General features: G+C 38.3%; 1 protein-coding gene across 2 annotated transcripts in view; it reads left to right on the forward strand.

Moving 5' to 3' along the window:
* ntrk3b (neurotrophic tyrosine kinase, receptor, type 3b) overlaps positions 1 to 16578 on the forward strand; it is a 143691-nt gene that overhangs the window by 51286 nt on the left and 75827 nt on the right. For both annotated transcript variants that reach the window (XM_036587133.1, XM_036587132.1), the window contains exons 4-5: positions 8488 to 8556; positions 15863 to 16017. In XM_036587133.1, coding sequence (XP_036443026.1) covers positions 8488 to 8556; positions 15863 to 16017 — 224 coding nt within the window. The remainder of the gene's footprint in view (positions 1 to 8487; positions 8557 to 15862; positions 16018 to 16578) is intronic.

Raw genomic sequence — 16578 nt, forward strand, 5'->3', positions numbered from 1 at the left:
GTGAGGCTCCTTGACAGCTACACATCCTTTCAGACCCATAGCACTGAGTTGTCTTCTCACAGTGGAAGGATGGACAGAAACACCTCTGTTTTCAGATCTGAAGCAGCTTGATTTTCTCCTCTCTCTCTGAGATGAAAGCTTTAAGTACTGTTTATCTGATGTGGCCAGTTTTGGTGTCTGTTGGGTCTTGCACGGTTGTTAGGAGTCCCATTTCCTCTGTAGCTTTTAATCATTTTTTGAACTCCACATTTGGAAACTCTTGTTTTTTCACTTATGCATGTGGATTATCTTCTTCTATCCTCAGAAATATCTTCTGGAAAATGAAAACTTAGTCTCCGTTTTGACTAGAGATTAAATAATGATTGGCAGTCTCTGACCTTTGCGCAGTACTATACCTTGTATGTGCATTCACTGTCCATTTTATCAGCTCCACTTGTCACACAGGTGCATTTGGTACCTCTACAATTACAGATTATAGTCTGTTTCTCTGTATAATTTGTTCCCCAGTGATTATATAGACAATACATGCAAGAGACCTAGGCATGATAAAATGGTAGTCCATTAAAAGACACAGTACCAGTGGTGTGCAGTGGTGTAGAAGGTTTTTGAAACAGTGCAGCCTCCACAGCTCTTAATGTGGCAAAAATAGGGTCTCCATTCTTTTTTTCCCTATTTGGCATGCAGATGCAGGGGTAGTGATTGTCCTTAACAGGGATCAAAGGGACTCTTAGGTAACACTTTATTCTAAGACCTTATTATTATGCTTGGGTGAATAAATTATTATTAAGCAATATTAGAGCTAACCATATCTAACATCTATTTATTTAACCATTAAGTATTAAATAATTCGCCTCATGATGAAGAGGTGGGCCCTCATTGATCAAGCCTGTGTGCAATGACATGATTGTTTTCCCTGATTTTTTTTTTTTATGAAAAGAAGGAGCCTGATTTCTCATTCATGTCTTTTGCTATTGGTGTTGGTAGTATGGTAGTATGGTTTCTATGGGACTTCTTGTTTGTGCATTTTACCGTATGTGTTTCAACTATGGAGTGCTTGCTCTGGAAAAACTACTCTAATAATCTCCATTGAGATGCTCGATTTGATCATCCTACATATATTGTGTTGTTTTTTTAATCAGTATGACCAAATTTGGTTCAAGACATAGGAATATGTGAATTTTTCTTTCAGATTTTCATATTGTATAATCTCTATATTTCGGAATATTAATTTAACACCCAGAGCCCAGTCAGTATCCAATAACACATAATAACATCCAATAATTTAGTCCCCCATTGTATGCTTATTCTTATAATTAGCATTGAATCAAGAGACATTTCTGGCCCCGCTGTGAAGCTGTGAGTAAAGAGCAATATTGAAGCCGCGCCTCTCTTGACTCCACAGTCAGTAAAACGAATAGCCAGCCTCGTACAGAGAGCCAATGGGCCTGTGATCAAAGTCTTACTGTAGCACATGTGACTGATGGTTCCTACTCTTCTGCTACATACCACTGATCTATAATGAGGCAGTGAGTGCAAGAAGGAACCATATTTTTGTGATTTCTTGGCTACTCGAGTTGCATATTAAAGCTGTTTTCTTGAATATTATTATAATAGAGGCAAATTCTTATGCAGTCTGTAGTACAGTTTGAATCAAAATGACTTACTTAACAGAACTCCTTGTTTAAAACATCCTTTTAAATTGGTTCTCTCCATGTTAATGACAATGTAACTGCAAAGCATTGTTTAATCTGCTATAATGAAGCCAGTTCTCTTAAACTCTCAGTTCCTAATTTCATCTCAATTGGGAATTCAACATCAGTGAAAACAGGTTGTTACCATTTAGACTTACACTCATCTGGTCCGATTATCCCATCATCCCTCTGCTACACTCTCAGTTTTTCAATTTCAATATTCAGTGGGCCCGTAAATTCTGGATGGCTCTTCACGTCAGATGCCAAATGAATTTATTTCCCAATTCATTACCTTCCATCCACCAAATTATTTGTTTATTAATTTATTTTCTTTATTTAATTCTGACATTTTTGCTGTATGCTGGTGAGGGGTGACCTTTTTAATGAGCAGCTTCTTAAATATGCAGGTTGTTTGTACAAATGAACCAAACAGGAGGCAAGACTTGAGATGCAGTGCCATGAGTTCATAGGTTTTCATTATCCTAAAGCTTGGAAGGATGGAATTCTCTAAATACCATGGAGTTCATATCTGTCACCAACAACAAAGCCCTATTCAGGCTGTATTAGGTTTATCTAGAGCAGTGCTGTTTTAATCCAATATGATTCTGCACCTTTACAAGTCTGATAAGTACTAATTCTGGACCAGATTACTTTCTATAATTGGCTGAACCCAGAGCTCCCACAGTAATAGCAGTCCTGAATGAATCAATGTCACAAAAATGGAAAAGTAAAACCTGCTGAAAGACACGGCAGTGTGACGTGTTGTTATTGTTATTGAGTGTTTTCTGTCCTGAAACATGAACATCTGGACTGTGACGTTTCAATTAAAAAAAATTATATCAACCACTCAAATCCATACATTACATTACAGAATCTTCTCTTCTAATGATCAGTATTAATATCCCAGAACAATATCAGTTTATAGTTTTAGCAGTATTAATAGCTGATTATATCTATAATAACTTTCTATTCCATAAAATAGCACTTTTCCAGTTGCCATATTTACCAATACACTATATTAAGTTCTTTTTGGTGTTATTTGCTCTTTTGTTATTGTTTGCTATCCAGTGTTGACCACGGGAGGATAGGTTTCCCTTGTAAGTCTTGGTTCCTTTGTTTCTTCCTCTTACTCCTAGGGAGTTTTTCCTTGCCACTGCCGCCACTGGATTCCTTGTGGAGGCTTGGGCCCAGATTTTTCTGCAAAGCTGCTTTGCGACAACACCTGTTTGGACTTGACTTGGACTTGACTAATTTTAGGAGAAGAAAACAGAGCAGAAGCTATGTCACTTAAACATCATTTGCTTCTGTGATGTATTTGGAAAGTTTTATGATGTGAATTTTATCAGTTCCGTCCAGCACTGTGCTCTGGTAAAACTAATCTAGCTTGATTTGCGCTTAAGGTGCTGTTGTTTCTTTGTCTTGGAGGAACTTCTTCTTAGAGGTTCAGGAAGACGCCTCAGATGACTTTTCCTGCTTTGTCAGAATCTTTTCTCTGATAGACTGGCCTTGATCTCTGGAAAGCGCTGATTCAATGAACCCACAGTAACATATCGGCTGGTCAGGGAAAAAAGGAATATGTTCAGAATGTGTGGGCGTGAGGACGTGACAGGAAGAAGATAAAGCTAAGTTCCTGTAGGTTCTACTATTAGAAATAGCTCAGTTTTACATGAAGCTCAGCATTGCTGTATACCAGTAGTTGTGTCAATATAAATTTTTGGTTATATCGATACTGGTAGGTAGCAGAAACTAACGGAAATATATACCACTTGCTGGGTGTTTTAAAAGAACAATTCAAAAAATATATATATAAAGCATCCTTTCTGGAATTCTGTTTTCTGGCAAGTGAAGGTTACTGTTTAAAGCACCAGAACTCAAGAAGCATGGGTTCATTAGCTTTATCAATGTAAACATCATCTAACACTGTGAAATATTTGGAAAAATGCTGTGCTATTGAATTTTATCAGTTCCGCCCAGCACTGTCCTCTGGTAAAACTAATCTAGCTTGAATTACGCTTAAGGTGCTGTTGTTTCCTTTGCTTGGAGGAACTTCTTTTTAGAAGTTCGGGAAGACACCTCAGATGACTTTTCCTGCTTAGTCAGAATCTTTTCTCTGATAGACTGGCCTTGATCTCTCGGAAAGCGCTGATTCAATGAACCTACTGTAACATATCGGCTGGTCAGGGAAAAAAAGGAACACGTTCAGAAAGTGTAGGCGTGAGGACGTGACAGGAAGAAGATAAAGCAGAGTTCCTGCAGGTTGTACTGTTAATGAAATAGTTCAGTTTTACATGCAGCTCAGCCGTGCTGGGAGAGATTGTCTGTACCGCTAGACTAGTTTTTTGTCTCACAATAGTATTGCTTTTTAACGATATTGATATATACACTATATGGACAAAAGTATCAGAACACCTACACATTACAGCTACACAATCTTTTATGATATCTCATTCTAAATCCAGAGGCATTAATATGGAGTTGGTTCCCCTTTGCAGCTATAACAGCTTCCACTCTTCTGGGAAGCTTTCTGCAAGATTTTGAAGTTTGTCTGTGGTAATTTTTGCCCATTCATCCAGAAATGCATTTGTGAAGTCAGACACTGTTGTGGGACGAGAGGGCCTGGCTTGCAATCTCTGTTCTATTTAATCCCAAAGGTGTTGTCAGGACAACAATATTTCTTTTTGCAGATCTGTTTTTGTCTGGTTCAATGTAAGGTTCCCTTCGGTGTAACTAAAGTCATTCAAACAAGCTAAAATACTGTGCAAGTTATTAGTAATAAACATTTTCCATTTTCCAAGAGATACTTGCCTAAGAAAAAGGACAGTTAAAGTAATAAATAAAAAAACAGTACTTTCCAAATTGTAGTACAAAAAATTATTAAAGGACATAGTGAAAATGGGTCTCTTAACAACCACCTGCAAAACCTGGTAGATCACCAAAAATGTCCCCATCAGATAAACAGCACTTAAAGCTTTCATCTTTGAGAAAGCGGAGAAAATCAAGCTGCTCCAGATCTGAAAACATCCACAGGTGTTTCTGTCTCAGCACTATGGAATTGAAAGGATCTGTAGCTGTCAAGAAGCCTTACTGAGAAAAGGAAATAGACAACAAAATGACAACATTTGCAAATCAAACAAAGAAGCTGCTGGTGATCTGAGGACAATATACGGTCCACCCCAGAGTCCAGACGTCAACATCATTGAATGTGTTTAAGATTACTGGGATGAAGCAGGAAACGATAAGCCAACTTCTAAGACTAAAAGCAAGTCTCCTGAAAAGAACGGAAAGTATAATAAAGGCAAACATTAGACACACTAAAATCTAAAAAAATATAATATTTGTTTTTTTTTTCGGACGGTGAAAAATGAATGACTTAATGGCTGTTTTGGAAATAAAATAAACAAAGAGTGGTCTCTGAATTTTGCACAGTACTGTAGGACAGGTGTGTAAAGACATTACTGCATTAAAGTGCACCAGTACACAGGAAGCACTGGATCATTAATATATATAAATGCAAACTTAAACATCACTAGATACAGTGTACTGTGATGCCTGTAATACTGTGATACATCTGATTTTTCCGGTATCGCCCATGACTAGAGCTCTGTTATATGGCCCTATAGGACAAGAGAGGATGTGTAACGTTTTGTGGCTTTGAGCCTTTAGGTGTCATTCTAATCTCTGAATAATCAATCACCGTTGACATGCAAGCGACCACTTGCTAATGACCCGTTCTTGGTTCACGTAAGCCTTCTACACTGCTTTGGTGATGCTCTACGATAGATCCAACAAAGAGAAAAATCGATCCCAATGTAGAGATTTATGTAATAATAACCATCAAAAATTCAAGTCAATAATGACTGTCAGAGCGACTGAATACAAAAAACCTACAATCTAGAAAGTGTACGTGTCCATGTGTGGTTGTGTGAGAGAGAGTGAGAATAAGTGTGAGTGATGACACCAGAGACCGCGCAGAGCCAACAGAACTCCTCCTACTGCATCAACTAGCATCAGAGAGCCTGTTGCCATGGCGACGGGCCTCGGCAGCGAGCTGCGCTTGTTATAAAACTCATAAGAGTTCCTAACGACCCTGAGAACGAGCCGGTCATGTAGTCAAAATAGCTTCTCCAAAGACATCCTCCCCATCTCATCCTCCCTCGGCCTCTCTCCGGTACTATAGAGAAACGCTTCCAAACGTGATAAATCAATAACTGCACACAGGAGCCTAATCCTGCGTACCGAGACTGCTGCTTGACTCGTAGGAAGCATTGTTTGTTCACCCAACCTTGCTGCATCAGCACAGAATTTACCGTCAGCAGTGCGTTGCAGTTTGAAGTTCAGCAGAAAGGTCACATTTGAATTTGCCTTTTGTAAGCACAGGTCAAAAGCCTGTGGTTTTATTGTGCAGCACGACAAGGAACACTTATCTTCATGTACTGTATTAAACAGGATTAATTGATGCTATCTGTTAGGATTTTATTTGCATCTCGCAAGCCTGGGCATCTATTTAGATAGGAGCACGTTTGTTCAGACCACAATGCCGTGCTGTATTTACGAGGGGAAAATAAAGGCATATCTTATTCAGCCCGGCCAGCACAATGATGCCAGGCGCCTGTTCTGCTGCGCGTAAGTAAATGGACAGTGACACCATTTCTGTTCTAGCTTTGTACTCCAGAGCAGTGGATTTAAAATCAAACAGTGACTGTAAGACTGAAGTATGAAATGTTAGCTTTATTTTAACACCATTTACTGTATTGGGTGAGCCTTTTAGGAATCTCGGCTCTTTCCGTAGAATTCTTTCTCATTTCAGGGCTGTGGTCTCTGTATTGTTCACTCAATATATATGTAATATCTTCCATTTTTGTCCTACGTATAAGTTCTCAGACGTCCATCTTTCTTTGAAACTCACAGATTGATTCTAATGCCCCCTTGCACAATGCATGACCCCAGTGTTGCTGGTTAGAAGCCATTTATGAGTCCCAGGCCAGCTCTTTGTCTGGCTTTTATAACCTCGAGTCTTTCATTGCCTCTTGAATTTGTCGACTCGAGTTCTTCTTATTGAGTTGGCGGAGCGACCCCCGTCCCTCGCAGCTGCTCCCTTTCTCTCAGCTCCTCTTGGCAGGGATGGAGGCTGTCCCTGATTTCCTGTTGCATAAAGCCTGCCTGGCTCTCGTTTAACTCCTTCAGCAGCACTTTGGCTAACGCTGTCACACATGGGCTCTAAAAATGATTGCGGAAAAATGGATTACATTTAATAACTTGCAAGTCAGTGTCCAAACAAATTGCATTCATCTGTGGTACCTGATAGCTTTCACAATGATATAAATAGTTTTATTCTTCTGTACTCTGTAAATAGAGCACCTATCTTGTACCTGCACTCATTGGCCATTATATCAGTAACTGTTGCTGTAGCTGGGTTTTCATTCAAACGCTTCGCAAATTTAAAGTGAATTTCTGAAAAGTTGGTAAAGGAAATGTGAATTAATCAGCGTCTCCGTCAACTATGATTTTGTTCAAATTCCTGATGACGTGACTTGCTTGCGGCATATTGCACGAAAGGGCCTTGCTCACTGCATATACAATAGAAGGATTTGAATTTTTATTAGCTCTCTGTAGAGCACTTTTGACAGCCCTCTGTTATCTGTACATAGCTGTAGCCCTAACAGTTCAGAGATGTCAGGCGGAGCGGGCAGTGGCCCATTTAATGAGGGCTGAAGACGCTGTCCCACTTTGCCGTCGTCCACCAAACCTTGGTGAACACAGACAGACAATTCTCAGTGGATGTAGTGACTTTTGTTCTGGCTGCGTCATTGCTTATTTAAAAAATCTGTTGCCATAATTTTTTTTGCATTTCTCCTTTATTGGCAAGCCAAGTTTTTCACCTTATCCAGACATAAAACTTTTTTAGCGATTTTTAGCCATCTTTTAGCCATAAGACCATCGCTGACCGGATGTTATTTGGGTGGTGTTCCATTATTAGCACAGCAGTGACACTGACATGTTAGTGTGTGCTGCTCTAATATGATTGTATCAGGCACAACTGTGTTGCTGGCGTTTTTACACACGTCAGTGTCACTGCTGGGTTAAGAATAGTCAGCCAGGCAACAGTATCCAGCCAAGAGTGGTCATACAGTCAGAAACTGACCCCTGATGACAGGCTAGAGGATGACTAACAAACTGCGCATAGAATAATATGAGCTACAAGATAGGCGTATGAACAAGGTAGGATCTAAGTGGCCAGTAAGCATATCACCCTGCAAATGACCCCTGGGTAAAACTAATAATAATTAATAATTGAAACTTTAAAAGCTATACAGCACTATGCAAAAGTCAGAGACCACCATTTATTTAATTTCCAGTCAAAACGGCCATTAAGTCATTCATTTTTCACAGTCGTGAAAAAAAACCCAATACATATTAGTTTATTTATTTACCTTTATTAGCTTCCATTCTTTTTAGGAAACTTGCTTTCAGTTTTTCAAAGACATATGCAGGGATGTTTTTCCACACCCCTAAAGTTGGTTTTTCATTTTATGTATCTCACGCTTCAACCAGTCATGACTTCAAGACTCTGTGATGTTGAGTTCTGGGCTCTGAGATGGTCAGTCTCTTGTTCTGAGAACTCTAGCACCTTCTCTGTATGATTTGTCTATTTCCTTCTGTCAGTAAGGACTCTGACTTTTGCACAGTACAGAATATGATTGTAAATTTGTTTATATTATAAGTTTATATTAGCATGTTTTTTGAAGGCCTGCTTCTAAATGCTCGACCTTATCCTGTTTTATGTCTTGTCTTGCAGAAATCTATCCAAGAATCCACTCACCACTCTTTCCTGGCTGCTCTTCCGGCACCTGCAACTGGTCGAACTGTAAGTTCTCTAAGGCACTGAGTGGCCTCTGCTCCTTTTCATTTCATTGAGTTCACTTTATAGATTCAAAGAATCAAAATCTTGCTTGGGTGTACACTGGGGATGCACCATTTTAAAAGCAGTGCTTTGAACAATTAGTAGTGGTTAGCACAACAGTATAAGGGATTAGCAGTGATTAACACTTTTCGATTCACAGTCACCATGCAATACATGGAAAGCATCTGATTTGTCAGGCTTTGTGAACCTGTAATATGCATTAACATCTCACTGAACATTCAACAGCACTATCTGAGGTCAGGAAGCATAATGTGGCACATACTTCTGTGGTTCTTTAGTGTTTGACAGATGCGCTGTTTGTAATTACAAAAAAAGCAATAGGCATATTTCTAAGTGAAATCTCTCCATTAACTAACTGCAGAGGACAAAATTGTGGTTTCGATTAACCTTCGATTAATTTTGCAGTCAGAGCCATTGCTCTTATCCTGAGCAATTTTGAGCGGTACTCTGAGCAGTGTTTGCTGTACTTTAACAGTACTCAACTATGACGCTGCTCACTGATTAAGAATATTTCTTGTAACACAGGTAATTTGTTGGTTGTACATGCAACACCACCACCAGCCCCCAGTATAAATCTGTGTTTGTGTCAAAGCAGCACACTCCTGGAGATTGAACATTAGGGCTTTGCTACACGGCCGTAAGCAGCCGACTCATTTGTGCTGGTTAATTAAGACATGGCAGTGAAATGTATTGGTTTTGTCTGCTGGGAGCCTGACCTCATTTTCTTGTTTGTCATGAATATTTTAGCAGTCTGTGTGTACATAAAGTGATGAGTTTGTTCATTGATCATCGAGGGAGGCACTGCTGTCATCATACCATGCTGGAATTAGTAAAACAGCTCAGCTCCTGACGATTTGACACTTCCCATCTTAAACTATTGCCAAGAAAGAATTAATGACAACTTTTTTGTAGGCTAATGGTGGGTTAATTTTGTTTGCCTGAATGTATTGCATGTATGTATCTATACATATTTTGGTCCTTCACACACTTTATTTCCAGAAGACTCCAGCCCCTTCTAATTAAGGTATTCAGATACCTTAAGATGCACCCATTACTGAGTAATTGAGACATGTTGTGTGGAGTGCTAAAGCACCTTCAAACACATTTGGGATGAGTTAAAACTCTATTAAAAAACCTTTGGGATGAGTTGGAGTGATAATGCTCTATTGGACACCTTAGGGATAAGTGAAAACTCTGTTGAACACGTTTGGGATGAGTTAAAACTATTGAACACATTTTGGATGAGTTAAAACTCTATTGAACACCTTTTGATGAGCTAAAACTATTGAACACCTTTGGGATGAGTTAAAACTCAATTGAACACCTTTGGGATTAGTTGGAGTGATAATGCTCTATTGGGCACCTTAGGAATAAGTTAAAACTCCATTGAACACCTTTGGGATGAGTTAAAACTCTATTGAACACCTTTGGGATGAGTTGGAGTGAGAATGCTCTGTTGGACACTGTAGGAATAAGTTAAAACTCTATTGAACACCTTTGAGATGAGTTAAAACTATTGAACACCTTTGGGATGAGTTGGAGGGACAAAGCTTATTTGAACACATTAGGGATGAGATTTGACATTTTACAGAACACCTTTGGATGTGTTGAGGTTCTACTGAACATCTTTGGGAAAAGCCAAAAAAAGCGATGAAGTTCCATGGAACCTTTGCGATGAGCTGGACTGATGAACCTCCATTTCCAACTTTGAGATGAGTTGAAACTCATTTAGGATGGTTTGGAGTGGCATTTGTAATCCAGAACTAATTACCCACCATCAGTACATGACCTCACTAATTCTCTTGTGGCTGAATGCAATGAAATCCTCAAGCAACGCTCCAACATCTAGTGTAAAGCCTGCCTAGAAGAGTAGAGGCTGTTACTGCAGCAAAGGAGGACTCCCTATTAATACCCTTCAGAAGAAATGGATGAGCAAGTGTCTGGATACTTTTGGATATAGTGTATATATAGTGGGTTAAAAGCAGTGAAATCGCAGGTTCCCTCTGTCTTTTGAAAACAAATTTGTGTGGAAAATGCATGCCAGGCTAGAATTTTCACCCTGAGTAAAACGTAACGTTGAAAGTAGCAGTTCCGTTCTTTGCCCAAAATGAAAATGTCGTCAGTCACGGTGAATTAGGCTTATTTACCAGGTGGGTGTTGCAGTTTGTTTGTAATTATTTCAGTGAAGCTCAGCATGAGAATCGCTGATAAAGTGCCCACCTGCACTCTCAGGCCTGCCTGAGCCCAGCACCCTCCACTTTATCTTGCCTGACAGAAGAGGCCCTGTCGCTGCTTAGCTCTCCTGGGCTATGTGCATGTTAACATCCGAAGGATTTGATGATGTTACATAATGGCTTAAACTGTCACCAGAATATTCTGGCTCACTCTAATCATTCCAATGACTGAGTCAAAATCCTCACAAAGAAGAGGAGATAATGTGTTTATGTGTTTGTAAACATACATGAAGAAATTGTTGAAGAAAAATATGTGAAGAAAATATTTTTGAAAAATGTAAAAAATTACATGGGTCAGAAGTACAGCTAGACAAACAGAACTGTGCAGAAATCAGAAACCATCCATTCATTTACTTTTCAATCATAGTGGCCATTAACTACTAGTTATTCAGTATCAGGAAAAAATGTAGAAACATATATTTCACAGAAAATTATAGACAAGCGTCAATAACTAAATATAATATAAAATTTTGCAGTATGTAGTGTGTCCACCCTTTGCCTTTACTACAGCTTCCATTCTTTTCAATAGACTCACTCTTAGTTTTTTAAAGAAATCAGCAGAGATATATTTCCACACCTCCAAAGTTCAGTCTTAGAAGTTGGTTGCATTTTCTGTTTCTCATGATTCAGGATATCCCAAACATTTCATGATGCATTTTTTAATATTTTTTAACTCTGGAAACTCCAGTTTTGGAAATTCCTGTTTGTTCATTTATATTTCTTTGACTTTCCCGTTCGTTATGCAAGTAGATAATATATTTAAGCTTATATCTTCTTAGAAATATCTCCTGAAAAATAAACTGGTAATAAACTTGTACTGAATGGCCATTTTGACTGAAAATTCAATAAATGAAGGGTGGTCTCTGACTTTTTGGCAGTACTGTATACACTAGTTCGCTATATTTTTGAGCAATGTTGTGATATTTTCACTCTCCTGGTCTGAACTACTAACTTGAAGCATGAACTATTGCCACAACAATCATTCTTCAGTATTGCTCTTGCTATTCTTGGGAACGCTGCCAAAGTGGTCTCGAGAAGAAATACTTGCCCACCGCAACATGTCATTCACCGCAGTTATTCTATTCTTGGATCCAAGGCCTGACATGCTGTTGTCCTTAGAGGACCTTGTATTTATTGAATGCTGGGTATATATAAGGCTCTCAGCAGTGCTCAGTCTGTTCTCTGTGCCTTTCCCTGGCTTTAACTGGTAGAGGGAATCTATAGACTGTTCCATTTGTAACCTACTGCTGTGTGCTGTGACTTCTGACAAATGTTAGGGTAGCTTTGGATACTCCCTTACCTCAGAAAGCAAGGGTTGTTAGTACTAGATCTGTCATTTTGAATGTAATATGAAGTCACAATCACGAAATTTTAGCTGACGATATGTAATAATAATTGCAATAAACAATTTAATTGTTCATTGTAAACAATTAAATAGTGTACAAGCCTAAAGTGCCATTTTGTCTGATTAGCTTTCTCGTTTCCTAGCTGTTAATACTTAGTAGTCAATAAACAAACATTACTCACTGCTGCCGCCTAAAGGTGTTTCAGCACCAGTTAAAATAAGAATTTTGTTGTTTTCATAAGACCAATAATATGTCACAAAAATACCATTTCTGCTTTCTTTTTTTTACATGCATTTGCCTCAAATCAATGGATGAGAACAACTCAACCCACAATTCACGTTCTGTTTGTTGTAAATACGTGATTGTGAAAGCTAACAACCGTGGAAAATAATTGCAATCAGGTCAATAATAGTGATCAGGCAATTATGTAATAATTGTGACAGGCCTAATGATAGTAATTGAGTAATTCACAGATTATTTTTATGATTACTGGGTAAAAAAAAACTATACATGGGCTTTTAAAGATATTTGTATTTATTTATTGTATTCCAAGGCTTATTTTTCAATAACTACATGGAAATGAAAGCAATTCAGTTGAGTTATTACTAAGTTATAGAAGTGTATAATAGATCTTTGGACCCATCGGCTAGCAAGGGTTTAACAGTTAAAAAAAAATAAAAATACAATGTGACAAAAATGCATATAAAATGTCATATAAAAGGGTACTTACTGTAAGACCAAGTAGTCAGAGAGTTTAAACTATACATTATCATAAATCTTTGCCAGTTCATAAAGATTTTATAGATATTGTGACATCAATATTGTACAGTTGTTCATTTAGTCACTTCTCCAAACCATTTAATATAATTCAATATCAGTTTTGGTCCAGCCAGCTGAGGGGATCCGCTAGAGTACCAATGATGCGAAAACATCTCTCTGGTAATGTTACCAAGATGGCACTTTTGACGTAATGAACCTCAGTCAGTTGGTTGCACAGAATGCACAGAAACTTGTGAGTTAACCATAAAGACTGATTACTTTAGACAGCAGCGGTGGGCTAGTGGGCTAAGTCAAGCAAATGGGACACCACAGATTCCTGGAGATTGCAGGAAAGGATTTGCAAACTGATGAAGGGTTTGAAAACATACAGTAATGTACCATGTTTTCTGTCCCAAGCGTTCAGATTACTGGAATGGAATATCATGCTGAGATGAAAGACATTGTATAATGATATACAGTACAGTTCTTTCCTTTCCTTATAAGCTCTTCGTTTTGATTTGATTCAGCTGTGAATGCAGCCGACCGCATTTCAGTAGGCAAAGTCTACTATTGTGGTGCTAATCATTACTAGGTCAGTAAGTGCAGTTGTATAATGAGTCTCCAGTACTTTATTTGCTCAATGTGCTCTTTAGGAAATAACTCTTATTTGTTGTACCACAGAAATTGGGACATCGTAGTAATATGGACAACAGCGAGCTCATATTATCATGCAGACTAGCACATTTACCATGTAATTTACTTGTCAGGCAATTATGGAAATATTTATGTTTGCAGTCCTGTTATCAGTAATGTAATATTGTAATTATATAATTGGATGCTGGATTAACGATAGAGTACTAGACCCTTTCTTTCGTGTTGTTCCCCCTCCTGTTCTTCACATTTGTTTCACCAACCTCTATACAACTTGAGCTAATGAAATGGTTTTGTCCTCTATCAGTCCGCTGTGCCGCTGCATAATTTCAGCTTGCTTATAAGAAGGGTGGCTGAGGGTTTGGGTAGCTTCAGAAAAAACACATTTTACTGAAGAGTGGTTTTTGTCTGTTTTGCTTTTTTTTTTAAATTTAATTCTCTTCTTAACCTTAAGTGTCAGGAAACAATGTGAAATCCATGTGCACAACTGCTCAAACATGGACCTTCAGGATGAAAGCAAACAAACACACAAACAAAAGGAATTAATGAGGCCCTGCCAAATCCCAGCAAAGTCCACAAGTCCATGTGGAGACAAATTGGTCGAGTCACGATTCACTTAGATGTGACGGACGCTCAGAGCTTCTCAGACTCATGTAAGAAATTTCATTACATGTGTAACTCGAGTCAGGATTTAGACCCACAAGAATGCAGGAACATCAAGCAATAATAACCTACAAAAGGGAGATGAAACATCATAAAAAAGACAAAAGAAGCACTAGTACTGTACAAAATTCAGAGACCTCCATTTCATTTATTTAATTTCCATTCAAAATGGCCATTCAGTACAAGTTATTCATTTTTCAGCATCAAGAAGAATGCAGAAAGCATTTAACAGAAGATTACACAAAAAATAATATCAGCATTTTTACTATTCACTGTGTCCACCCTTTAGTAAGAAATCTGCAGGGATATTTTTCCACAGCTCCAAAGTTCAGTCTTAGAAACTGGTTTAGCATTTTCTGTTTTTTACGATCCCAAGTAACCTCAAGCACATTCAGTAATGTTGAGGTCTGGACTCTGGGGTGGTCAGTCCATTGTTCTGAGCAGGTTATTTGTTTGATTTGCAAACAAACATTTTCTTCTTTTATGTCTATTCACTTTTCTCAGTGGGGTCTTCTTGACAGCTACACATCCTTTCAGACTCATTGAGTTGAGTTGTCTTCTCACAGTGGCATCAGATCAGATCAGATTTTCAGATCTGAAGCAAGAGTGGAGCTTGATTCCTCTTTCTCAAAGATTTTGAAAAGTATCTCAAAAGTATTAAGCGCTGATTATCTGATAGGAAAGCAGTCTACCAGTCTGCCAGTCTTACCCAGCTGTTAGGAGTCCCACTTTCCGTTTGTTTAATATATATATATTTTTTTAATCCAGTTTTGTAAACTTTTATCTTATGTTTTGTTACCACTTATTTTCCTTTGACTTTTCTCCTCCTTATGCAAGTGTATTGCTCAAATGTCTCTCCTTTACGAATTGTAGATGCACATAAGAAAGAAATGTGTAGTTGTTTGTGTGAATGTTTGTTTGAAGGGGAACATATTGTTAGTGAAATCTTTGAGAAGAGTTTTCCATTTTGACTGGAAATTAAATAAATGGTAAAAAAGGGTTGTCTGATTGTCATTCACTCTCAACCTTAAACCAAAAACCTTAAACCCAACCCTAGCTCTGTCTACTCGTAATCGTAGACGTAGTGCTTTTGGGTTTTACCAGAGTTTCACGGTATAGTTTGTTAATAATTTAAGCATTTGTAGATAATGTATTGTGCACTGTCTATATAAATTGGGACCACTTCAATCTTAAGTATTTTGTTTCATTAGTTTTCTGGATTATTATGAATCATCTACAGTTGTGCCTTTGGCAGACACACTTACCCTGAAAGATTTACAGTTCCGTCATCTTACAGAGGTAGGTGGATGTAGTCTTACCCAAGGGCTCTTATAGGTGTTCTTACCCAAGTGGGGAATTTAACCCTGGTCTGACACATGGAGGCAGCTCTGTTCATCATTCTGAACACATGTAACATTTAATGTTTTAGGATACAAGCATTATGTCTGCATTTATATTGGTTTTATATTATATTTATGTTATTCCAAACTTTGGAACAGTAGCATGTAGGTTCTCTCATGTGAATACAGACTACTTCATATGATATTTAATTGTATATTATGATTAACTGTATCTGTCTCGTGTGGCTGTGTACAGGAGGCTGGAGGGGATTGTGTTCGATTGTGGTTGTGGAATCCGCTGGATCCAGCTGTGGCAGCAGAGAGGAGAAGCAGGCTTAAACACCCAGCAGCTCTACTGCAAGAATGGAGCCTACAAGATCCGCCTGCGGGCAATGAGCATTGCTCACTGTGGTATGAACTGTTTGTGAACACTTTAAATACACAGCTGCAGTGTAAATGTAAAATGTGCAGTGACAACAAGCCAACCTGCACTGCCGACTGAGTATGGAAAAGAATAGGTCTTCAAGGACTTGATTTGACATGTGAGCAGATTACTTTTGGACCTTAATTGACCTATCTATGCTCCGCCCACAAATGCGTAGTTTGGTAGCAACTGTTGTGAGATTGGACAAGCTTAACAGTTGGCAGAAATCCCATTGAACCTTCTGTCAGAATACATGAACATAGGGATGGGCAATATGGCCAAAATATCATATCACAAAAATTAAACACATTTTCACAAAGCAAGATGTGTATCACCATATTTTGACACACAGCCACATTTAAAAACCACCATAAAAAAGTTTTATTCAACATATTACATAATGTACTGCACTAAATCCAATTAAACAGGGCTTAATATGCTCTGATTTCAGTGAAACTTGGAAACATCCAAGATACTCTTAGAAAAATGTAGTTTATCATGATAACATAACTGATCACAATTATGATAAAATATCATCAAATCACCCA

The sequence above is a fragment of the Colossoma macropomum genome, unplaced genomic scaffold (genome assembly GCF_904425465.1).
Source record: "Colossoma macropomum unplaced genomic scaffold, Colossoma_macropomum, whole genome shotgun sequence".
Lineage (NCBI taxonomy): Eukaryota > Metazoa > Chordata > Actinopteri > Characiformes > Serrasalmidae > Colossoma > Colossoma macropomum.